Source organism: Lissotriton helveticus, chromosome 1_1 (genome assembly GCF_964261635.1).
Source record: "Lissotriton helveticus chromosome 1_1, aLisHel1.1, whole genome shotgun sequence".
NCBI classification, from domain to species: domain Eukaryota; kingdom Metazoa; phylum Chordata; class Amphibia; order Caudata; family Salamandridae; genus Lissotriton; species Lissotriton helveticus.
In genome coordinates, this window is record NC_136057.1 from 836,304,438 (window position 1) to 836,330,292 (window position 25,855).

The window sequence follows — 25,855 nt, forward strand, 5'->3', positions numbered from 1 at the left end:
ATTGTTTGTTGAAACAAAATACCGTACCCATTCCAAATAGTCAGTACAATCTGACAAGTAGCATCATGTGATGTCTTGCCTTTTAAAAAGCGTGATACAACCTCCAGTTGAGGGATACTGTCCTCCCTGTATCCACAGCACTTCTCCAGTTGATAAAAGGCATCGAGGTACTGTCGGCAAGCATGGGTTGGATACAGACTGCTCAGTTTTCTGTAAACCTCTCGCCTGAAATAACAAATGGTACATTTGATTAGGTTCTAACTAACCAAAATAGTTACCTGCGCCCTACCCAGAAAGTCAAATAATTAACAACTTGTTTGTAGAGATGAACGTCCTCAAAATGCAAGTGAAGTGGTCCTTCCTATCAATTTTTGCTCTTTTTTTACAGACTCTGTGCATTTCCTCCCAATAATCTTGGCGCATGCAGTTCATCAAGATTGAGACACACCTTTTTTAGGTCTTGCCTATCAGCGCGCATGCGCTGCAAAAGCAAACGACCTTAAGCCATCGCTTAGGCTTTTCAGCCAAAAACGTGCACGCGTTCCATTGCCTTCAATGGCAACGCATGCACATGTGGTGTTTCCCTTGCGGGAGCAACTTGGCACCATATGTTTGTAGTTAACTTACAAACACATGGTGCCCCTAGCTCGCTCCCGCAAGGGAAACGCTTTGTGTTCCTCCCACTTTGTAAACGCGCGGCAGTTCTGAGGCGTGCGCACTTGTTGCTGCCTGTGTTGGCTTGAAAAAATGCAGGGCTGCCCCGGGCCCATGAAGGGGTGGGGGGACAGCAGTCAACCTCCCAGTGTTGGGGACCCTCGATGGTCCCCCATGCACGCGTCACTTCTGGGCAAGAGGGGGCGGGGTCTCCCACCCACTGCTCACCCTCTTTCTCTTGCTGCCCTGTGGTACCTCAGGTCGAGTCGGTGTTAGGTGCCGTGAGTCAGGGCAGTTCTTTTGGCTTGTGGTTGCAGTGTTGGGGGTGGCGAGGTGAGTGACCCTCGGGGTTCTCCCCTCCCCCAGCCCTTGCCTCGTGGCGTGCGGAAGTCGGTTTTGGCAGTGCTCAACTGGTTACCCACAAAGGATGATGGGGTCGTGGAGGCGAGCAGAGGCGGGAGTGTGGTCAGATGGGCTTCAAATGTTTTTCGGGCAGATTGCGTAATGCGGCTTGTCCTGCAGGAATGGAGCAGTGCTGCTCCTTCACACTTTCTCCACTATAACAAGACAATTTTATTGAAGTTTTTCCTAGCAAATTGGTGCATTTTATTGAAATAGTGATTTCTTGATTGTATGCTTCTCTTTGTGTGAATCAAACGTTTACCTCCAGACATTCCATAGCACAAGATTATGGGCAAAGAAATGTTGCATAAGTCTCTTTAGTACGAGCACGTATTAGCACCTCTGATAAATGTGTATGAACCGAGCTGGTGGTCGTGATTTCATCGACCTGAGTAGGATGAAGGCCGCGTTTGTCCACCGGAATTCAAACGAGTGACAACACAAACAGAGAGACGATTGCCGTCGATGGAGCTAACAGAACACCTTTAATTTGGTGTTTGTTGGGACACGTTTTTAGCTCATTTCATTACGTTTATTTAAGGGCTTTGTGTTGCCTTAGCCTGCCAAACCCGAGATTGTCTAATATGTATATACGAAGGATGCAATATTTACAATGAGGAAATGCAGGCATTTTTAACAAGTAAGATGAAGGTCTTGAACAGCTTTTGTACCCCTGGAATGGCAACCTTGAGGAGGGGGCGAGGTAGTGTAGTAGAGAGGAGGTAGTGTGAGAGGATGTGGAAAGAGGCATTCTAAAAGGTGCAAGAGGGAACGGGGTGCAGGTTTTTTATGGGAAAGTGTAACCGGTTCAGTGGACGTTGGCAGTGGTTTACGATTTTATTTTTAGGTGGGCAAGGACTACCAGTCAGAATACTTGTATGATTTGTGAAGAGTGCATTATAGAGGTGAGTTAGGTAGATGATTTGCTGGCAGAGATGGTATTTGTTATGAATGATGGAGTAGGCTTCAAAGAGGAGCCAATGAATGGTAATTTGTGTGATCTGATGATATTTGGGGAGAATGTGACGACCTGCACCAACCTAACCAGAAGGGACACAAGGGAGTTTTTTAATGTTTTTTTTTTCTTTAGTAGGCGCTGCTGATTTGCCTTTATTAGTCAAGGTTTTCGATGGGAGTGCAGTTGATAAAGAAATGTGATTAGTCTCAAGCATTTGCCTCTGGGTATGAGAGTTTGACTTTAAAGGACATTTAAGTCAGACAGATTGGCGTTGCCAAATTCTAATTTAGTTTTGGAGCAAATATAGGAATTTACTTTTGTAATGGATTAGGTTTAGGTATTAGTTCAACAGTTATCCACCAGGGAAGTAGGGGCATGTCATTTTGTTACGGATGCAGTGTGGATTGGTCAGTTTGCATACAACATCGTTTTACTACAAGGATTCATCTTTCCATGAAGTTTGGACACTAAAACATATCCCTCTAACGTAGAAAGTCAGTAAACCACATTTCTGCTCCTACGCTTTTGACATTCATGATTCCCACTCTTGACATGAATAATGTAAATTGTGGCATCTCTCCAGCCACTGTATCATCCGAATCCCTTGGCCATATGAATAAATGGATGAACCATTTAGTCAGTGAACAGCTGACAGAAAGGTTCACCGGTGCTACAAATTGCTTAGAAGTGTCCAGCCAACAGGAAGCAGCTAGGTAGACTGAAATAGCCTAGTTGTCAGTTATTTTTCGAAAGCTTGTTCAGTTGTAGAAGCATGGGTACCACACGGAGAGCATTCCACACTTTGGGAGACAGAACAAAAAAAGACCGGCAAAACAGAAGGGCACACCACATTTTGAAAACTTGCAGCAAAAACGTATTGGATAGTCTCTGAGATCTAGAAAGGCGATATACAAAATCATTTTACTTCGGTCCTCTGTTATGGAATGCTAGCAACGTCAATAGTAAACATTTAAACAGAATATTCAGAGTGGCCGAGGGATAACATTATAATATACCCTGTCCAGGACCCGTTAACAACCAAGATCTTAGTAGGTTCACTGCAGTCATTCTGTTTACCTTTAAACAATAGCATTGTTTGGTATCTGTTAATATTTTCTTTAATATTCTACATAGACAGTTTTAGCCTTGGGGACACTTTTATGTAAAGTGCATCTAGAAGTTTAAGGGAAAGAAACTTCAGGATAATGTGGTGCATGGCTAAATACTTATAAGGTCCCAAAGGCGAGACCTATTGGCTATACCAATGCTTGTTATTAACTAGCAGGGCATGTCTCTGCTGAACGGGGGTAAATCAGATGTGTGCCACAATCTAAAGGAAATTGTGACTGTGGTCCTTCTGCCAGGCTTTGAAGACAGTGATGGTTAGTCGGCTGATAGTACAGATGGCCACAGGTTCATTTAGCTGTACCGCTTGGAGAGGTTCCACCATTCCCATGTGGAAATTCCATTCAGTCTTCTACAGGAGGGGCATTTTGTTTGCCCTTAAATTAATGTGATGTGACTGTGATCATTTGCCTTTGAATGATTATGGTGTGACTGACTCAGCGTGCCTCACTCAGATTTTGTGTGCTATGTGAGTGGTGACCCTCTTGTAGAAATGGTGACTGTAGCACTAGAGGGTTGCCATAATTTTAGGTTGCCTGATCCTGGTGGACAAGATAATCTCTTTGTAGCAACCCCTGGGGAACACTGTTGACTCTCTGGGAAGATTATGAGAATACACCACCCCATTTATGCCTAATCTAGAGAGATGCCTGGAACAATTGACTTGAACCAGTTCATTTGCCAGTTTAATCCCCCTTCTAGACCATACAAAAGGGGAATATTCTCAAGAACGTGTGATAACCATGTCAAAAGTAAATCTTCAATTGCTAATGGGATTGATCTAAACAAACAAATGCCAACCAACAGCAAAGCACAATGGATGTTGCTGGAGCAAATACAGATTAGAACCAGAACCCCACAAGCCCCCCAGAGGACCTGCCAGTGGTAGAACACCATCAACAACTGTTTCTTCACCTCCACTGTGTAATTGGCAACTAAAAATGGACTATGGCAGTCCATCGTGGACAAGGTGAATGCAGTGGGAGTGCTGAAGAGGACAATGGAAGAGGTCAAGAGGCTCTGGAATGACGTCAAGAGCAAAACCAAGCTGAAACTCGCCAAAAATCAGAAGGCAGCAATGCAGACTGGAGGTGGGAGTCCTGCACCACAGGAGGAGCTGGGTGAAATGGAGGAAATGGTGTAACAGTCATCAGTGGGGAGACGGTGACTGGAGTAGGGGGACCTCTCACTGGCCAACATGACCGGACACAACAGCAACAGGGTGAGTAACGACCAGGGACTGGGGGGACGGGGGGATATGGCCACAATGGCACACATGCACAATTCAGCTGAGCACATCTGGGGACAAACCATGCCCCAGACCCCAACTCCCACCAAGAGACCGATGTACACAAGTATGCAACATCTCAGCACTGTATAAGCACAGAAGGCGAAGGCACATCGCAGAAAAGGGATAAGGGGTAGCAAAACAGAGCAGCAGGGGCCACACCCCTGAAATGCAGCACACACACATAACATGCAGAGCACAGCAACACTGACAACAATGTGGAAGAAACCGCAACACGTCCACAACAGAACACAGGACAAAACTGGTGCTGACTGGGTGTAGACACTGGCCAATCACGAGTGGCATTGCAGGGAAATGTGAGATGACCATGTACAAGTACTAACACACACACGTCTGTTGTCAAAATATCCACTGTACCCCATGAAATAGGCAGCTCCTCCCAAACAGCCACGAGTTACACAGTCATGCATTCTGTATGTAAACATGTACAATGTGACAACACACATGTTATGTTATGTTACATCCATTTATAGCGCGCTCGGATACTCATGAGTGTCCCAGCGCGATGCCAAAGGGGTACTTGGGGAAGCTCAAGCAAAGAAATGGGTCTTCAGTTTCCTTTTAAACACAACTGGGTCCTGTATTGATCGCAAGGCAAGGGGGAGGGCATTCCAAGCCGCACTCGCCTTCACCACAAAAGAGCTGCCCCTTAGCCTCTGAAACATGAAACGAGGGACCCGGGCAAAGCAAAGGGACATGGATTGGAGAACTCGTGAAGGAACATAAAAAGAAAAGCACCTCTGAAGATAGAGGGGGCCACACCCGTGGAGAGCACAATGGGCCAGAACCAAAGATTTAAATTTAACTCTGCCCACCACGGGGAGCCAATTAAGAGAACGCAATTGGTGGAGCACGCTGTTCCTTGCCGAAATGCGCAATAACAGTCTAGCCGCCGTATTCTGAACCACCTGTAACCTTTTCAGCAGGTAGCCAGGAATGACAGCATAGAGGGCATTAGCGTAATCCAGACGTGACAAAAAAAGTTCCTGAGAGTCTTAAGAAGGCCGAAACAGTAGCCAGACAGTTTCTTAATATATGTCAAAAAAGAAAGACTCTCATCAAACCATACACCCATGTTTTTTACGGGCTGTCCCGTGGTTAGGGGCAATGGTGAGTCAGGCGGCCAGAGCTGCTCTCGAAAATCAGAGGAGAATTTGCCAAATAACAGGATCTCAGACTTCTGTTCATTGCACTTAAGCTGTGCGTCCGCCAACCATTTAAAAATGGAGGCTAAGCACTGTTGTGCCACTAGAACAGAGTCTGTTACTTTATCCCAGGTAAAGAGCAACTGGGTATTACCCGCATAGGCCATCACCTTAGCCCCAAGCTCCTCTGCCAGATATATTAATGGAGTGACATAGATGTTAAAGAGGAGAGGGCTAAGAGAGGAACCCTGCAGGACACCAGTAGTTACCAACTGAGGGGAAGAGGAGAAAGGAGGGAACCAAATCTGCTCCACACGCTCCTCCAGAAAAGACCTAAGCCAGCCCCAGATGGTTCCCGATACACCAATCCCTGCTAGTTGGGTCAAAAGAAGTGCATGTGGGACCGTATCAAACGCCACCGAGAGATCCAGCAAAATGAATGCTGCTCTCCCGCTGGTGTTGAGGCACTCCCAAATGGCCCCCGCCACCTCTACTAAGACAGTCTCAGTGCTGTGAGAGTCTCGATACCCTGATTGAGCTGGGTGCAGGAGTGCCTCACTCTCCACATACTCTGTGAGCTGTTTATTGACCACCTTCTCACATACCTTGGCTTTAGCCAGGAGAAGGGAGATAGGCTGATAGTTCCCTGGGTTGAGGGGACCCAAAGAAGGTTTGTTAAGGAGTGGCAGGATATTCGACTGCTTCCAAACCTGAGAAACAGCCGCTGTCGGGAGAGACAAATTAATAATAAAGTTCACTTCTGTATTTACACACTCTGTCACTGCTTCCAGAAGCCTGGCCGAACAGGAGTCCAAAGGTAAACCAGACTTAAGCCCCCTGAGAATTTTAAGAGATTCCAACGGGTCAACTGATCTGAATGCGGACAGAGAGCAGGTGAAAGCAGCAGGTTGAACCCCCAAGGACCCCTTGCTGCTACCATCACCAGAAGGAAATGTCGCCTCGATAGCCTGAATTGTATCCCCCTAACAACAGAACACATTGCCTTCCAACGCTGTGTGTTGGGATGCCAGGAGCACTCTGGCTGAACAGGTGCGGGTTGGCTTTGACCGCATGGCAGACATACTAGATACCATACGTGGGTGTCTAAGTCCCATCAGGGACCACTCACAGTCCCTATGCTCTCCAACGAACCATGGCTGACATCGCCAGAGTCCTGACTCAGAGACAAGAACGACCGACTAGTCAGAGTGGCTCCATCGAGCTCGCCCGGGAGGAGGGAATCATGCGGAGGCTCATGGAGACCATGGAGCTGGCCAATGCAGAAAGAGCGGCTGCCATGGCTGCACACCAGCGAGTGGTAGCTGGGTTCCTCAATGACCACAAAACCATTCTCATGGAATTGCTGCCACAAGGCCTGGCGCTGATGCATGCTGCTCCTACCACTACATCCACATCTCCAGCCCCTGAAGTGTGAGTGCCACACAGTGCAGCAGACATTTGACCTCCCGCCCATGAGGTGTCACTGCCACACAGTGCTGGAGGAAGGCCAGCATCACCCACACGTGAGGCACATGGAACAGCAGAGGACGAAGAGGCTGATGAAAGCGCCATCGTGGTAAGAAGGACGATGTAGCATTCATTTCCGCCATAGTGCGTGTCTCAGCATGGTTCTGCTCTCTGCATCATCACCTTCCACTGTCACCCGATACACTCTGCAACACTCACCTTGGACTTCGATCTGGACTGCCATATTCTGTTTGATCACCATTGATTCAGCAAACAGACTGCGGACTCAACTCTTCCCCTTCCTTTGAACATGTCATTCCCTGAAGGGCTCTGGCTGGCCCTCTACGGGTCAACAATGTAAAGTGGGGTTTGCATGGCCCTGTACTGCTCCAGATGCAACACTCCACTGAATATGCATTAAACATTCTGAATCATACAGATGTGTTGTGTCTATGGTCTTTCATGTGTGGTAGTATTGATGAATGTAGGGTCAGTGAATTCTCCCTACGTCCATGTGGCTCATGTCGTTGGACTTGGGTCACAGGGTGACACATTGCCAAATATTGTCCGGGTGGTGTCGACGCAACAACAGTGACACACCAATCAGTTACTTCCTTATCCAGCCCCGTACGGAACCACACCCAGAGCCCCGGGGTCATTGTTCAAACCCTTACACTGAACTGGCATATGCCAGGCCAGCCCATTACGGTTCCATTCCAGGGGGGGGGGACACAACAACGCTGCATGTGCCAGGACTTCCCTGTATTGTTCTGCCGATCACAGGTCTAGTTGTCAGCATGCCAAGGCCACTCCCTCATGGCTGGTTTGCACCCACACCACACCCATCCAGCACACGCGTCCCAACACATGTGACCCGGCCAATAAAAAGGGCCGGGTGCACGTGCACAACGCCATTTCCAACCTCTCTCAGGGTGTATCCGTGTGGTGTGCAAGCAGGCATAGGGGCCTAGGGGCCTGCAACATCACATAACGCAGGCCCAAAGGTGACATGATGGTGTCTGCACCACGATACCCAATCATAGAGGGTCAATAACTTTTGGGGCACAGACTTGGTGGCATCAGATACACTGCTGCCAGCAGAGGCACACCGCCATGGGACGGTGACTTTCGGTCCACTGAGGTAGGGGCACCTTAAGTTCTGAGCGGGTGTGCCGCCTACGATGATGCCCTGTCCCGGCGGTCCCAACGGCTCAGTTTTTGTGTGCCCTGCTGTACCGGCAGTGTAGGCCTGAGTCAGCGGGCAGCGCGGGCCTACCACCATGTGGTGCCACCTCCTGGATCACAGAGTTAGTGGCACCTATGGGTCTGAGCGGGTGTGCAGCCTGTGATGATGACGGTTGCACTGGTATGTCCTCAGCCATGGAGAAATCAAGACCCAGCACCAAATGTCAGACCTGGTGGCCTGCGGAGCGGGGCTGCATGATGTGGAGGGTGCCATGTCTGCAGGCCCCAGGCTTGTGGCTTGCAGCGGCACGTGGTGGGCCCTCTTTTCTAAACACCAGTTGGCAGAAGGTGAGCATTGAGGCCTGGGTGCATGGGCGGGAATGCACCGATGGGTGGCAGGAGGGGCTGGGGTGCAGCTGCCTGGGTGCGCAGGGGTGGACAGGTGATGATGTCGCGTGCAATTATATGTACTTTGCCAATCAAGTATCTGGGCTCTGTTTCAGATGATGGGTCTGTCTCAGATGTGGGACCTGGTGAACAGCACTACATACCGGCACGTGGTTGGAGACACACCGGTGGTAGCAGGTGAGCAGTGTGGCCTGGGTGGCCTGGGTGCCTCTCCCTGTCCGTCTCTTCTTTTCTCAAGCTCTCTCGTCGTCTATCTCTCCCTCTCCCACTCTGTCTGTCTATCTCTCTCTCCCCCTCTCTTTCCGCCTATCTCTCACTCCCTCTCTCTCTCTCTCCTTTGCTCTCTCTCTCTGTCCCTTGATGTGTGCAGGATACACCTTCTCATCATAATTTTTGTCTTGCAGGTTGTGACTTACGGAGAGTCCCGAGGGGTTCCGCCATGTGTCTTCATTTCATTTGTTCCTTCGAAGGTGAATGTGTGATGCTTATTTTTGTGTCGACACATGCATGTAACCAGATGTGATTGTGCAACATCAGGCAGGATATTTGGTACATGATTCCGTGTAGTTGATGTGGCATGTCTTTGTCCGTGGGGGGGCCCGGAGAGGGGGGTTCTGTAGGTGGTGGCGGTGGGTGTTGTGTCCCTCTTGGGTGTCTGGGCTGCATGATCGTTGGCTCCATGTTATCTGTTGTTATTCAGGTGTGGTTCTGGGCTGGGCTCCTGTTTGTGGTGCAGGCTGTGGTCTGACTTTACACCAGGTCAGAGCAGATGTTAATTTCCTGCTGCTATCGCGCCTTATCGCATGTTTTGTGATCTTATCGCCGATCTGGCAGTGGTGTTGTCGCTGATTTTTGCTCAGGAACGCCTACTCTGCATCTCATTAGCGATCTGTGACAATGTTTTTGGGAGCTGCTATCGCAGGTAAACTGGTGCTATGGGCTGTTAGCACCAGCTTGTGAATGGGGCGATAACTTTATCGCGACTTTGGCTGCGATAAAGTGCTGTTAACTCTGCGATAGCTCCTTGAGAATATGCCCCAAAATGCTTCAATCTAACCCTGATGCTAATCCTATTCTTTGGATTAATTATCAATTAAATAAATAAAAACTAACCTTACCACATTCGCAATCTAAACATAACAATTCATTTAAATGAAAATACATCATCCAAAGCCTTTCCTCATACATAATTAAATTATCTCAAAATTCAAATAAAGATATTAAAGCTACCAAATTTGATGTAGAGGGATCGTCAATAGTGGTAATTATAATGTGATACCTCTGATGTTGTGAATACATGGTTGAAGGGGTGCACATACGGTAGTTTCCATGCCAGCCCAACAGCAACAAGCAGAGCTCTATTGGTCCCCAAATAAATAGTATGTAAATTCAAGGAAAAGCAAACCTGACAGAATTGATTCTACCAACCATTCTCCATCACACTGGTTTTCTTGAAATATTCACTTTGAATGGCATTCACCAGGCAGAAAAAAACATACCTAAAGAAAGCCCTTCCAGCCGAACACTCACTATGTGCCAAGCTTGTTATTCCACAAATGTTACTTGTTCATCCTGTTTTTAGCCACTATGGGGCTTATTTACAAGCCTGTTGCCAACCCATCTGTCACTTTTCCCATGTTACAAATGACGCAAAAGGGGCACAAAGGGCTTGTAAATAAGCCCCTTAGTTCCCATCCCTTTTCTGTTTACCTTCTTTTACACCCTTCATCCTCCTGTTTGCACTTTTGCCTCTTGTTATAAGGACTTGTGTTTTTTTTTGTTGCCCCACTTCTCAGTGCCCCTCTGCCTCCTCTGCCCATCCCACACCTTCATCTTGGTGAGATGCCTCTTTTTCCTCCAAATTTTTAACTCTATGGCCCCTACTGCTGTACCCCCTACACCGGGTGCCACCTCCTCCCATCACCATGCTTTGCTACTTGTTTTTAGATTTTTTTTTTTTACTTTCTGACATATCTTCTGGTGCCCCTCCTAATCTGGGTGCCTTTACACTGAAAAAACAGACTTTGTGTGATTACATGTATTTTTTTACACTTTTTTTAAATGATATGTTCTTACTTTTCCTATAATCTTAGGAATTGTAGGAATGTGTGTTTGTATTTTTATGTGTATAATTCTCCATCTATTACACCCGGGTCCACTACATATTTTCCATGAAATTCATGATATTTGCACTACATTGTAAATATCATGATTTTCATATCGTGATTTCAGTGTTTTCCCCCCATGGAATTTCATAATAATGATGTACAAATCTGTAGAAATACAGTACATACAATTAATATTGTCATATGTTTCAAATGAGGTAAGGTCCACACATCTTTAGGCAGAGATGGGCTTATTGTGCACTATTCCAAGACTGATGGTTTCTAATTGAGTTTATGAATTAGAAGCCAACTCCCAACCTCTGCACCTGACTGGAACTCCTGTGATTCTAGGCACATGAACTAAATCTCCCTGTGCATGTAGCCATTGGTTATTTCGTTCAAATTAGGATACTTGCCATTATGAACAAAATCATATCAATTCAATGGAGGTGCCCTGTCATCCACCTGCCTATACATGTTCAAACATCGATAAATATTTTAGAATTGAGCTCTAACTAAGAATAAAATGTGCTTTATTTGGTAAACACTACTGCAATGTCAAAAGAGTGATGTAGAACACACAAATGCGCGCGCATAGCCGAGTCCTACTGTTGAATGATGTGTACTGGACCGGTACTGTTACTATGAAGTCAATGCCCAATCTTGGAAAGGTACACTTTTTTTTTTTTTTTTTTTGTTCAGTAAGACTTTATTGAAATTTTAAGAATGATGAAGCACATAAGTACATACAAAAAAGTGAAGAAGGAATTCATTAAAGTACAAAGAAGCGAAAAAGACTAATCATAAAAAATACAGTCATTAATAAATTACATCGCAAGAAAAAATTTGACATTCTAAGGAGAAAATAAGGAGGGGAAGGGAGCAGGGAAGGGGAATATACATTTCATAGTATAAATACTTACACAAGTAGAGTTACCAATACGATACAGTATTAAGGAAAGAACAACAATAGTTATAACTGTACATATGAATCTATAGGAGACCAGAAAGATTGAAAAGTAGAAGAATTATGATGAACACCTTGTAGTGACAATTGAGCACCTCTTCTTGTAAAGATAATCCAAGACCACCAAGCATGGACTGAAAGGGAAGTAACATCCTTCCAACAAAAAGTGATGGATTTTAATGCAGCCGATACCAAAAAATTAAATAATTTAGCTTCATTATCATCAAGGGGTACACTCAACACAACAGATTTGCATATGATTAAAGTATAAGAGGGTAAATCAGAAATAGGTAGAATTTTCTGTATAACAGTCCATACTTCAGACCAAAATTTCAAAATAAGCGGACAGTCAAATAACATATGACGTAAGGAACCAGGATGCAAATTGCAATGCCAACATACATTAGATGGTAATAAATGAGCTTTAAATAAACGCAGTGGTGTCCATAAGGAATTAAATAAAATATAAGCATTAGTTTGATAAATTGACACTGGTAAACAACCAGAAATAGAAAGAGTCCATATTAATGACCAGGAATCATTTGGCAGAGATAAAGATAACTCATTGTTCCAAAAGGTGGAAATTGTATCAATATTGGAACCTAAGGCTACAGTGAGTTTCTTATAAAATACAGACACCGCTTTAGGGGATAAAGACACAGTGTTAACATATAGCATAAAATCAGCTGTCGATTTAGAAGGAATGCCATTTGGGAAAGAATCTAAAATAGAGTTACAAAGAAATTGATATTTAGACAAATCAGTTAAAGGCAGATTAAATTTTGATTGGAGTTGAATAAATGGAATAAACGCATCATCCATGAACACATCTCCAAGATAAAAAATACCTTTTGCAATCCATGAAGACCAAAAGGAAATATTCCTATTTAATTTTAACAAGGCACTATGCCATAAGGACAAATGTACCATTGAAAGTAAAGGGGATTCAAAATTGGAGTCCAAATCGTTAAAAATTAATCTTGATGACTTAATTATGGAAGAAGAGTGTACAATTTTAGATACGGGAGACATGGTTAATAGGGATAATAAAGGAAAAGGTTTAACAAGGGAAGTCTCAATATGATACCAAATAGGGGGATTAATCTTAGGAGCTATATTAAACCATAACGAACTCTGTTTAAGGATAAATGCCTTATGATATAGAAGAAAATCAGGTAGGGCAAAACCAATATTACATTTGGGAATTTTTAATTTTTTATAAGCAATACGGGGAGGCTTATTATTCCATAAAAATTTTGATAAAAGTTTGTCAACATCTTTATAAAATTTGAGTGGGAATTGAGTTGGGATCATTGCAAGAGAATAAAATATTTTAGGTGCAATAGTCATTTTAATAGATTCCATTCTCCCCCACCAGGAAAGATGAAGGGAGGACCATTTGGAAGTTTTTTGTTTAATATATTCGAGAATGAAATCAGAATTTAATTTTAGGGTAGCATGAAGGGATGATGAAAATAATATACCAAGGTATTTCAATTTGCTCTTTTGCCAAACTATGTCTGGTGAGGGTAGCATATCAGGAGTACACAACATATTGAGTGGAAAAAATTCCGTTTTAGTAACATTTAATTTATAACCTGACACAATAGAGTATTTAGAAATAATATCAAGCAGACAAGGAACAGAGGAAACAGGATTACTAATAAATAGTAACACATCATCAGCATACGCTAGAGTTTTTACAGTAATATCACAAACAGTAATCCCTTGAATGTTTTCGCATTTACGAATGTAATTAAGAAATGGTTCTATACCAAGTAAAAACAAAAGAGGGGAGAGGGGACAACCCTGTCGAGTTCCTCTGAAAAGAGAAAATTGGTTAGAAATCTGGCCATTAATAAATAGTCGAGCTGTGAGAGCATAGTATAAAGCAGAAATCATACGAATAAAGGAAGGCCCAAAATTAAAGGATAACAAAGTTTTAAATAAAAATTGCCAATGGATTTTATCAAAAGCTTTTTCAGCATCTAGTGCCATAACACCAGCAGGGTTAAGGATAGAGGAACTTTGCTCAATAACATGTAATAACGTTCTCGTATTATTAGCAGAATATCGATTTTTCATAAAACCAGATTGATCAGGGTGAATAATTGAATGAAGGATAGGGGCTAACCTGGAAGCGATAATTTTAGCATATAGTTTACAATCTTGATTGATTAAGGAGATGGGACGGTAATTAGCAACAAGGGTAGGGTCTTTATCAGGTTTGGGAAGTACAACAATTAAGGCTTCAGAAAAAGAACCTGAAATAGTACCTGATGAGGAAAAATGAGAAAAAATCTGGTTCAAAAAAGGTAAAAGATGATGTTGGAACTCTTTATAAAATTCTGCAGGGATACCATCAGGACCAGGGGATTTTTTTTTTGGGAAAGGTACACTTTTTAATCACTTGCATTCCGATCTTACAAGAGAGCTTCACGCTCATAAACATACAGGTATTGGAGGCGATGGGTCTGGTGTCTGCGCATAAAAGATATCCTCAATGTTTTGGATTTTAACAAAAAAAAACACGAAGGTCGCCGGTAAGAAGTGTGACAATGTTATACGTATCGGCAAGAGAAATCGAATTTATGTAGTAGGGTTGCCTCCCTGCGGCACTAGGGTAGATTGCAGCCGTTCAATCCTTTCTGAGGTTTTTTTTTTAATTCCATTTCTCACAAATGTATCACTTTGGATTTTAACTGTCCTTATAGGACTGCGTTGGCTCATGTCTCACCAAAAAGAAAGAAACAAGCATTGGAAATGTCAATAGGTCTGGCTTAAAGTAATTTTGTATGGCAATGTGAAGCATTACACGTAAATAGTAGATGAATGAATATGGATTTGAGTGGAAGCAAATAACAACAGAATAATATTGGTTACGGTTACAAGGTCAGGTGACAGTTGCAATTTCAAGACAGACCTGAACATCCATGTAGGTAAATACCTGCCCTCCTCCCATCTGCGCTGCTGCCGCAGAAAAGCAACATAAATTATCTAGTTTTCTAAGACTCTTTAATGGCATAATGACTCCATGAGTGCCTCTGAAAATGCAAGCTCAGGAAGCTATATAAATAATCAAAACAATCACAGCTGTTTGGAGGGCAAGCTCTTTTTTGTGGAAGCACACAACTTCTGGCTAATCAAGACATGTACTATTGGCTCCCAACATGTGGGCGTGTCCAAATGCCCTCTCTATCAATCTTCACATAATTGTCTAGTGACAGCTGGGCTGTCAAGTCAGACCATAAAAAGGAGCTTAACGAGTGGGATTTTTGGTTTCGGCTCTATACTGATCATCCTCTTTTCAGCAGCTCAGCATTTGATTAGTAAGTAGTTGTATGACTGGGCGCGGGCTGTTGGCCTTTGTTTTGGGAATAATGAAGACATTCACATTAAATAATTATTTGGAGGTTATTGGAAAGCATACTGTTGGATTTGGCCCTTTTTGCTGAGCTATCCCCAAATGTTTTGCCTTCTCCCTGAATTTTTTCTGATCCTTTGTTTTTCACTTTAGGACTCAGGGCCCCTTTAGCACTGCTATTTAGTGCTAAAGTGCATGTGATTTCTCCTTTAAACTTGGTATGATTGGCTTGCCCCTATTTAGCATATTTAATGTACATGTAAGTCCCTTGTACAGTGGTATTCCATAAACCCAGGGCTTGTAAATGAAATGCTACTAGTTGGCCTATAGTGCTGTTTGCTCCAGCCACAGAAGTAACCCTTTGGTCCTGTCTCAGGGCTCTGCCCCTGAAGGACCTGTGTGTGCAGTTTGCTACCCTAGGGACTTGGCATTTAAAGTTATTTTCCAAGCCGGAAACACCCCATTTATAACACATAGGTCACCCCTAAGGTAAGCCCTAGGTAGCCCTCTGGGCAGGGTGCATGCAGGTAAAAGGCAGGAAATGTGCCTTTATTGTTGTGTTATGTCCTGTTAGTGACAAACACTCTATTTCATTTTTCACAACAGTGAGTGCTGCTCCTCCCATAGGTTTGCATTGGGAATTCCCTGATATGTTTTTCAGTGGTCATTTCTGATCTGAAAGGAGTGGCATTGCCATGTTTGGTATGTTCGGAATAGTGGTTAAAAATCCTGGTTGCTGTTGTAAGTGGATTTTTTTATTAATATTATAAAAATGCCACTTTTAGAAATTGATGCAATTATCACACAATGTCCTGAAAGGTAAAAGTCAATAGACAGTTATAACTAGCATGCACATAGCATTGCTTCGGTGGACAAGAAGTGGGCCGCCGCACAATTATCTTTCCCGATAGCAAGACGGACGCGCTGATTCATGCAGCGCCCACCAAGCATGGCGGACTAACGCGGCCGGCCAGAACGCTGAGATCTTTCAGTACAACTCAATCAAACTCGGCTGAGTTACAGGCACGTTCCACGCATTGAAATCGACAGCGAGCCTCCTCCTGCCTCTTCCAGCAATCCGATCCTTTGGTGATCCTCCGGTTTTTTCAAGTCGTACCTTCCTGTTGGTTACAAATACTCCAATTTACAAGGATTTTTCAGGCACTATTCAATTCAGACAACCAGTCCTGATGATGATCCGAAATGGTCCGGATCGAAACGCCGTCGACCCAACAGCCTAATTAATAGGCGCACTTCTCCTTAGTGGCTCCAAATTTATCAAATTAATTGTGCCCTCTGTGATATCACTATGTCACACGCGCCGTTTTTAGCCACTCACTGTATATAATTTTCACTTCAAACATAGTGCGCCGTCCACGCTGTTCTCTGTTCTCCTTTCACTTGCGTCGCCACTTGCAGTATTTATTCACGTTTGTTGCACCAAGTCTCGTATGGTTGTCATTACATTCTATGCAGTGCTGTTCTTAACTGTGTATTTCCAACCATGAAATGAATGTTACAATATAAAGATGAATAATTATCTTTGGATTAAAAAAAATGAGTAATCTCCTTCTTGTCCACCGAAGCAATGCTATGTGCATGCTAGTTATAACTGTCTATTGACTTTTACCTTTCAGGACATTGTGTGATAATTGTATCTTACCTACCCAGTCCTGGCTTGGTTTATGGGTTATACTCCTGTCTTATCTATAAAACTTTTAGAAATTGGGCCTTTCTATGTGCTTATGACTGTTTGTGCTATGCAGCGTGACTCCAATCTACATCTAGGGCAGAGTGACAGCTAGGCTTTGCCCATACTTTCCAGACAGACTTCACACAGGAAGGGGTGAGATAACATTGTTGCATCTGCATTCATTTGCTCTTTTTGGGCTGGGAGAGAGGAAGGTGGTGTGCACTTACATTTGTATAGGCTGGGCTCTGAAGTCTGGAGCCAGGTGCGGCACTGAATGGGGGTGTTGTGCACTTCTAAAATTCTTTTGAAGTTAACTTCACAGCAAAGACATTTTGAGTATAAGTACAGGTGCTTTAACCACATGATTTTAGAGGATGTATGACATTGCAACGCATGGTTTTACCACGCATGCCTTTACATCGCAGTTTTTACAACACATGCTGTTACAACGCATAGCGTTAAGGGGTGCTGGATAGTGAATAGTTTAATTTACTATTCCAACTCCAGTCCCCGTGGATAGTAGGGAAGGTGTTGGATAGTAAATTAAATCTATTCCCTATCCTAGAGCACTCCCCAGCGCTATGCGTTGTACTAACATGCGTTGTAATAGTTGCGTCGTAAAGGCACTGCGTGGTAAAAGTTGCTTTGTAAAGGATGTTCCCCGATTTTAGACACTGCATGGACTTTTAACCAGATGCTGGTGGCTCTACAGACTGCATATTGCCAGAAGGAACTGTTATGCTGCCAGGAAGAACAGCCATTGGACTGACTTGCTTGTTGTGCTGACCCATGGCCTGCTGGGCCAGAAAAAGGACTGCCACTTAGCTACAAGGGGCCTAAGGTGCTGGCCTGCTGCTAGTTCCCTGCTCTTGTGCCCCACATTGTTCTTCTGAGACCAGTAACTGCCCAGAGGTGGCCATGGGTCTATGAGTCCTGCCAGAGCATGAGAAGAGTGCTTCACTGGGGATTGATTTTGGCCCCTACAGAGAAGCGTGTGGTGAGCGCTTCAGTGGTCTCCTTTCCCCATATGTCAGCCATCAGCACGGGTTGGATGCCTTTGCACCAGAAAAGTCGTGCAGCATTTCAGCTTTCCCTCTTGGCTGTGCTCCCTTCAGCATCAGGAGTGTAGCATTCTTCCCCTCTGGGAGCGGGGCCAGGGAGAAGGAGATGTATGAGGGTGGCTGCAGGTAGCCTCTGTTGTGACTGGGTGAGATTGCATGACCAGCCGGTCACATGTACTACTTACCAAGGGTGTCTGAACTGCAGCGTCAGGTGCCTTGCTGTGCTTGTCCACTTTGGGGCTTTATTTGGCACTGTTCAACTCGCACACCTAGCCACATGAACTCACTGCAACCAGATGGCAAATCCCTCACATCATTCAAGTCTGAGTGTGCGTACCTTCAGTTACTAATTATTTTTGTTTACCTTTGATGAAATAAGTCTGATTGCCTTGAACAAAGATTGGTCTTTCTCAACTGGCTACGGGCCACATATTAGACATGCCTTTTTATTAACCTTCTTTGTATTTACAGTATGTGACTATAAGGCTTACCCTCTCTCCTCTTCCATGGAGTAGGATTCTCCCACAGCTAGGGTGAGAATTGTTAAGTGCTTACATGAAAAAATCCACTGCTCACATGATGCACATTCAAGGATGATTTAGTTGTGGGGCTTGCACAAGCATGAGTTGGTTGCAGTGTGCAGTGTACCTACTTGGAAGACACAATGTGGTCACCCAAATATGGTGATTTCAACCATATTTGTATTTGCTAAATAAGTGTATGTATGTCCTGGCGATTACACATGTATTGTCTTGTTTTAGCCAGTCAGTCAATTATCTTTATTCGATTATTAAAAATCATAAAAGAGCGAGCAATAATACATGACAACATTTCATCAAGACACATAATAATATAGATCAATATTTTGTTTAAAAATAACCCTAAAATCACATTATACAGAATAATTTATACATGAATATTTAAAAAGAGTAAAATCACTAAAATATAAAAGGTAAACATTAGTCTGGGACAAGGTGCCTAATTCTAGAACGATGCTTATTTGTACGTACTCCTGCAACCAAAAAACTAGCAACATGAAATGCTACTTTTAAGTTCGGAAGAAGTTGCAGGAACATCATAGCTGGTTTTACCTGTGTAAAACCCAAATTGCACAGTATAGGCAGCAAATATTTTTTCCTAATCTCTTTATAATGGCCGCAGAACAAGATAAAGTGAGTCGTGTCCTGGATGGAAAAATAATCGCAATCACATGGTTCAGCATTTTGAGGTCTAATCCACTTTTTAAAATTACCCAGAATGAAGGGAATCAGGTCAAGACGAAATCTCGTTAGAAGGAAACGGTGGTATGGTTTATTTACCAAAAAAAGATATGGTTCCATACCTGGGGCAGATCTTAACGTGCAATGTTTCCTAACCGTAGATTTGTTTAACTCTGTGGCTTCCCTCTCCAAAACATAATGATTTGTCAGGAGATTTTTAACTATTTTTATGTCTTCCTGAGTTATCAAATGTGGAGAAGAAAAAAGTTCGGCTCGACCAACTAAAGTTAACTGCGTCTGAACGTATTTTAACCATGGAATATTATGTGCTCTATCCAGTGCTAAACAGTCTTTAAGGATGTTATGATTTAAAGTAAGCTCCTGGTTGAGCCAAACTTTCAACCATCCAATAACTGGGGCTGATTTTAAAATGTCGGTGATATAGCCCAGTCCAAGCTCTGTATGTACTATATATGTGGAAGTCGATTGAGGGACGGAAAGCAGGGTTCTCAAAAATGTATTTTCTACTTTCTGGATTTTATCATATTCATGACTTGTGTACCCCCAAATAACAGAGCCGTATTGAGCAACCGACAAACATTTAGCTTTGTAGACCTTTATAATGCTTTCCATGGGACGGGCTCCAAGTCTTTTAGCAAAACCAAGCAACCCAGCAGCCGCTCTTGCTACAGCGTTGCTTTTAGCCAAAAGCTGGGGACCCCACGTGCCCTTTTCATCAAAGGTCACTCCTAGGTAAGAAAAGGATGGGACTCTCCTAACCTCTTTCCCAGTACAGAAAAAAGTTTTAGTCTTTCTTTTCCTGCCTGCGGCTCCTGCTATCATTACGTGGGATTTTTCTACATTAGTTTTCATGTCCAACGAGGACATGAAATCCCCAAAGGATAAAAGGAGTTTATTTAATGCCACTCCAGAGCGTGCTAAGAGGACAACATCATCCGCGTACAGGAGGACAGGTATCTTTATCTCACCTGCACGCTGGATGTCAGTATGGGAATCTGCCAGGATTGCCTCGAGGTCATTTATGTAGAGAGTAAAGAGGAGGGGGGCAAGGATACATCCTTGCCTAACCCCCCTCTCTGACTTAAAGTGACAAGTACATCTTGCTTCCTTAGTCACTCTGACTGAGGTCTTTAGGTCTCTATGTAGCTCCGCCAGATACCCCACCAAGGGAGCATCAATGCCCATGGACAGAAGGACCCCCTACAGCTTAGCCCTGTTAACCAGGTCAAAAGCTGAGGAGAGGTCCATAAAGGCCATGTACAGAGAGCCCCCCTTGGCAATTACATATTTATTTACGATCAGGTCTAGAGTTAAACACTGATCTAGAGTTCCTCTTTTGGCTCTAAAACCATATTGTGCATTTGATAAGGCACCCTTCCCTTCTAAAAGCTGAGTCAGTCTTCCTAAAAGGACTCTCCCCAGGATTTTAACACTAGAATCAATAAGGGAGATTGGCCTGTAACAGGCCGGGTCTGTTCTTTGTCCCTTTTTAAAAATCGGTATTATGGTAGACTTAGACCAGCTAATAGGAAAAATAAAATCTCTTGTAGCATTAAAAATATTAGTGAGAATGTTGGCACTTAATTCGGGGGCACTCTTAAAGAAATCTGCGGGAACCCCATTGGGGCCCGGTGCCTTTTTGGAGTGTGTGTCACTGATCGCTTTTTTTACCTCCTCAATGCTAAAAGGGGGAATGATAGCTACTACTTGTGTTGGTTGTATTTCACAACCTGGAGTGTTATCAGGGCAGCTATAACTATTACTGAAATGTGTAACCCACTGTTCATCGGGTATGGTGCAATCTGCTCTCTTTTTCTCTAAGCCCACAAAAAATGGATGGTTTATTATCACCCAAAATCTAGAACTATCTCTCTGTGTATCGGGCGACAATAAGTCGTTCCAGGCCTCCTTTTTGATCTCAGACTTTCTCATCCTGATAGCATAATTATATTTTTTTCTCAATAATGCTATCTGTTCTTTGTCTCTAGGTTTGTTTTTTAGAGCCTTCAAGAGGATTGAGTGAGCCTTGGAACAATTTGAATCGAATCATTTTGGGCCCCTATATATATGGGGCTTTTTCTTTACAGTCAGGTCTAGATTGACCTGGCGGCAAATGACATTAAACGCTTCTATCAAGGTGGTAACAGAGTTATTATAATCCAAGCAGATTGCAACCTCCCCCTCAACTTTAGCCAGGGTATCCTGTATAAAGGTAATTGGGGTTACTTGATCCCATTTCAGTCTGCGGTTCTGATCTCCCAAAACTAAATCAGTCACACATAAGACTTCAATTTCTCTCTTTCCCAAAACTCCCTGAGATACAATCTCTAAAATTATTGGGTTATGGTCACTAAAAACTGAAGTTTCTACCTTGTAATTAAACACTTCAGACAGAATACTAGACGATAAAAAAATATAATCCACAACTGTGCCGGTGTTGTTACCCACGTATGTTGGTAACCTCAAACAAGTGTTGCTACTGTAAAATTCATAGAGATTAAAAATTGCTAAGAGTGATTCCAGAGCCTCTCCACGTGATGAGTGTTCGAAATGCGGGGTGGAGAGGTAAGGGGGAAAATCCTCATATTCCACGCGGCAATCCATATTACATGGGTGAATATTATAGTCTCCCATGAGAATCACATCGAAACCATGGGCACTATTCTCACCGTGGGTGGACAGGAAATCCTCTAGAGTTACCAAATGGTCGTTCAAGATTTGGCTGACGGGGGAATTATAAAATTAACAAATAATATAGGCTGTGAGTTTTGTGTGGTTAATTCAACCGCTAAGATATTTGTTGAATTGGTTTTAATCTGTCTTGGCTTTCCTTGAATATCTAAGGAAATATATATATAGCCAAGCCCCCCTTTGCCCTTCCAGAGTTACTAGGTACTGCAGGTACAAAGAAATGGGAAAAGCCGTCTAGAACAAGTCTGTCTGACGTCTCCCAAGTTTCTTGAAAGGCAAGAATGTCATTGGATCTGACCATCTCCAACCAGTTCTTTTCGTTGAATTTAGATCTGATACCAGCAACATTCCAGCTCATAATTCTGCAGGGCCTCTTATCTGTGAGTTTTGGATCTAAAGGCCCGAAAACAGGCAAAGGACCCTCATCATGCGAATCTTTTCTGAGAGAGAGTCAATCGTTTTGATCCATGAAGGATAATGGGGCATAGCGATTAAATAATTGAAGGGGTTCTACGAAAGAGTTTTGCTGTGGTAGAAGGGGATAATGGACCAATGCATTATGCCTTATTTCTTGCCCCTGTCTAGGATTAAAGTCCCAAAATCTATCCCACCCTGGCGCAGGAGTCCTTGGATAAGTGACGTTCTGTTGCTCTCCATAGAAAAACTTCAGGGTTAGTGGAACAACAGTACCCTGTCTGCGTTGAGGAGGAAGTAAATTAGCAAGTATGTTAGGAAGGACATCTTGGTTTGAGAGGCTCACTGCCACACAGTCCCCTTTAAACTTTTTCGGCCAGTTTCCCAGCCAGGGGACCCTGGTTGCTGACTTAATTACGTTTGCCAGTTGATGTTTTCCCCCTGGAGCTAACCGCATATTACTGGTTAGCCAGTGCAGAGCCTTACTTGCAAGGGAGGTAGGGCTTTCCACTGTTCCCCCTTCCAAAGGAGGGACATTCGCTAAAACAAGAACCACTGGTGTGGCCTCGACTAAAAATTGTAGGGGGTCCGTAGAATGAGCAATTACTGGGGGTAAGCTGACAGGGGGAATATTATCTGTTGGGATGTTAACTAAATGGGGGCCCTCAATAGTGGTGGTCAATGATGTTATTGGTTGGGGCGGTAAATTCTCAACAGACAACTGAATCCCTGAACCATCGCTTACAACCTCGTTAACCACATTTCCCCCTGTATTATTGCTCAAGTTTGTAACTATTGTGGTAATATTTTCTACCCCTCCTGCAACCGTGGTGTGGAGACCACCCAATCTTTTAATCTCCGCTTGCAATTTATCAATTTTAGATATTAATGGTTTTACAATGGCATTAATTTTTAACTCAAGAAAGTCAGCAATCCTTTCAAAAAAAGCGTCCTCAAAAATATGATTTTGTTTATCCTCCACTGTGTTTACTTGCTTTGTCTTTGGGGTAGTAGCCCTCTTTCTTCTTGACCCTGGACGTAGTCCACCCAACTTAGGTGGATTTTTAGTACATAGTCGTTTTGGCCTTGTTGCGCGCCCTTTGGGTGTCTGCCCATCAGATGAAGCTCGTGTATGTTTCTCCTGGTCAGAGTCAATGTCAATGTCACTTTCGGCCTGTATATTGGAAGCCTCAGAGGCCGGGACTACATTGTCAAGAGCGCTGCTTAATCCTTGAAACATAGGGCCACTAATTATGCTCTCCTGATTGGCTTCCTGCAAAATTGTATCATCAATCAAGATAGATGCAGTCGGGGACAAACAACGAAGGTCTGGGGATTGGCTTAACCCAAGAGAGTTTCTCCTCTGCGTGTTTATTTTTTTCACAGTCTGGACAAGGTAGTTGTCAAGAGTGTTTTGTGGAGCATCCTTCGATTTCGTAGACATATTTACAATATATTCACAGCCTTAATTTTTAAAACTAAAATAACTAATAGAAAAACTCTTTCAACTGTGAGTCTTACTTGCACAGATGGATCCTGCAGCATTTCTGGCCCTGCCCCTGCCTCCTCCTGCCGATGAGGGCCGTAGAGGGCCCGCCCTTTGGCCGGGCTTCGCCCCGGGCGTCCCGCTCGCGTCCCGCGACGTGGGGGTGTCGGGGATTTGTAGCGCCTCCTGGCGCGTTCTCCCCGCCTCGTTCGCCACGTGCTGTGCGCCGCCGCGTGGCCTGCCGGGTGTTGTAGTCCCCGGAGCGGCGGCGCGGACCTTGTGAATAAGGTGACTCTTGGCGGTGGCGGCTAGTGCCTGCTGCTGACTCTCGGCGGTGGCGGCGGCAAGTTAAGTGTCTCCCCCGCTCTGCCGGGGTGTCGGGGATTTGTAGCGCCTCCTGGCGCGTTCTCCACGCCTCGTTCGCCACGTGCTGTGCGCCGCCGCGTGGCCTGCCGGGTGTTGTAGTCCCCGGAGCGGCGGCGCGGACCTTGTGAATAAGGTGACTCTTGGCGGTGGCGGCTGGTGCCTGCTGCTGACTCTCGGCGGTGGCGGCGGCAAGTTAAGTGTCTCCCCCGCTCTGCCGGGGTGTCGGGGATTTGTAGCGCCTCCTGGCGCGTTCTCCCCGCCTCGTTCGCCACGTGCTGTGCGCCGCCACGTGGCCTGCCGGGTGTTGTAGTCCCCGGAGCGGCGGCGCGGACCTTGTGAATAAGGTGACTCTTGGCGGTGGCGGCTGGTGCCTGCTGCTGACTCTCGGCGGTGGCGGCGGCAAGTTAAGTGTCTCCCCCGCTCTGCCGGGGTGTCGGGGATTTGTAGCGCCTCCTGGCACGTTCTCCCCGCCTCGTTCGCCACGTGCTGTGCGCCGCCGCGTGGCCTGCCGGGTGTTGTAGTCCCCGGAGCGGCGGCGCGGACCTTGTAAATAAGGTGACTCTTGGCGGTGGCGGCTGGTGCCTGCTGCTGACTCTCGGCGGTGGCAGCGGCAAGTTAAGTGTCTCCCCCGCTCTGCCGGGGTGTCGGGGATTTGTAGCGCCTCCTGGCGCATTCTCCCCGCCTCGTTCGCCACGTGCAGTGCGCCGCCGCGTGGCCTGCCGGGTGTTGTAGTCCCCGGAGCGGCGGCGCGGACCTTGTGAATAAGGTGACTCTTGGCGGTGGCGGCTGGTGCCTGCTGCTGACTCTCGGCGGTGGCGGCGGCAAGTTAAGTGTCTTGTTTTAGCTACAATGTATCTAAACTATGCTTTGTCCTTTTGATGTCAACATTTTAAATGGCTTTTCTATGTTTTTCCACAGGATCCATGTTAAAAAAAAATCCTGACTGAACTGACTAGAAAATCGAGATCTGGTATTGTATGCATGTGCACAAAGTGTGTGCATACAGATAGGGAAATATAATAGGGTCACTTAGGGTCTATTTGTTGTCCTGAAGAAAGCTTTGGACTCAATTTAGGGCCAGCTAAGAGCTGAAACATGTCGACCTAATTGGAACAGGAGCTCCATTGTTGAGCCTCATCTGTTCTGTTTCTGTTTTAACCATCCCTCTCCCACCATTAAAAAGCTCGGGATAGTCTTTTTGGTAGGTGGTAGGGATTTGTATAGGATATTACCCATCCCTCAGTTCCCTTCAAAAAAAGATTCCCATCAGCTTCCATTGAAAGGCCTACCCACGATTGGAGTATGCTTTGACAAGTGTGGAATGACCGATAATGACGCATGACACCCGGGGGGGAGGGGGGTTGAGGCCATCCTGTTACTTTTTCATAAATGCCCTTGAGATAAAGTAATATTTGGTAAGGAGGATGGGTTCCATCCTCATTTGAGGAATTACTCCTGAATTGGGTGGGTGAACCTGAAATGTAGGCTTATGCATTGTAAAGTTAGGTTTTTGTTTTATTGTGTATTCACCAAGTATTTTGGGGCATTTTCATACTGGTCATTAGGGGGTCGTGACTGCCTAGATGCTGGGTTTTGTACCACACCAGTTGGGAGAAGACCACAACGAAGTCCTCAGCAGTATAGTACCATAATTCCCGTTGAAGACATGCCTACATCTTGGGGGGACTATGAGGATACCAGCAAACCATCGTTTCTCCCCAGGAATCACCTAGATTACCGTAACCACGCTTATGCTAATATTTTCTGGTTACGGAGCTCATGATGACCATTGAGGAATTCTGTGTCCTCATTCA

At 44.6% G+C, this 25,855-nt stretch overlaps 1 protein-coding gene across 1 annotated transcript in view; it reads right to left on the reverse strand.

The window, feature by feature from the left end:
• Nucleotides 1-25,855, reverse strand: part of LOC144762956 (tyrosine 3-monooxygenase-like) — a 410,220-nt gene that overhangs the window by 190,295 nt on the left and 194,070 nt on the right. The window contains exon 6 of the mRNA XM_078648265.1: nucleotides 80-225. Within this exon, the coding sequence (XP_078504391.1) occupies nucleotides 80-225 (146 nt within the window). The remainder of the gene's footprint in view (nucleotides 1-79; nucleotides 226-25,855) is intronic.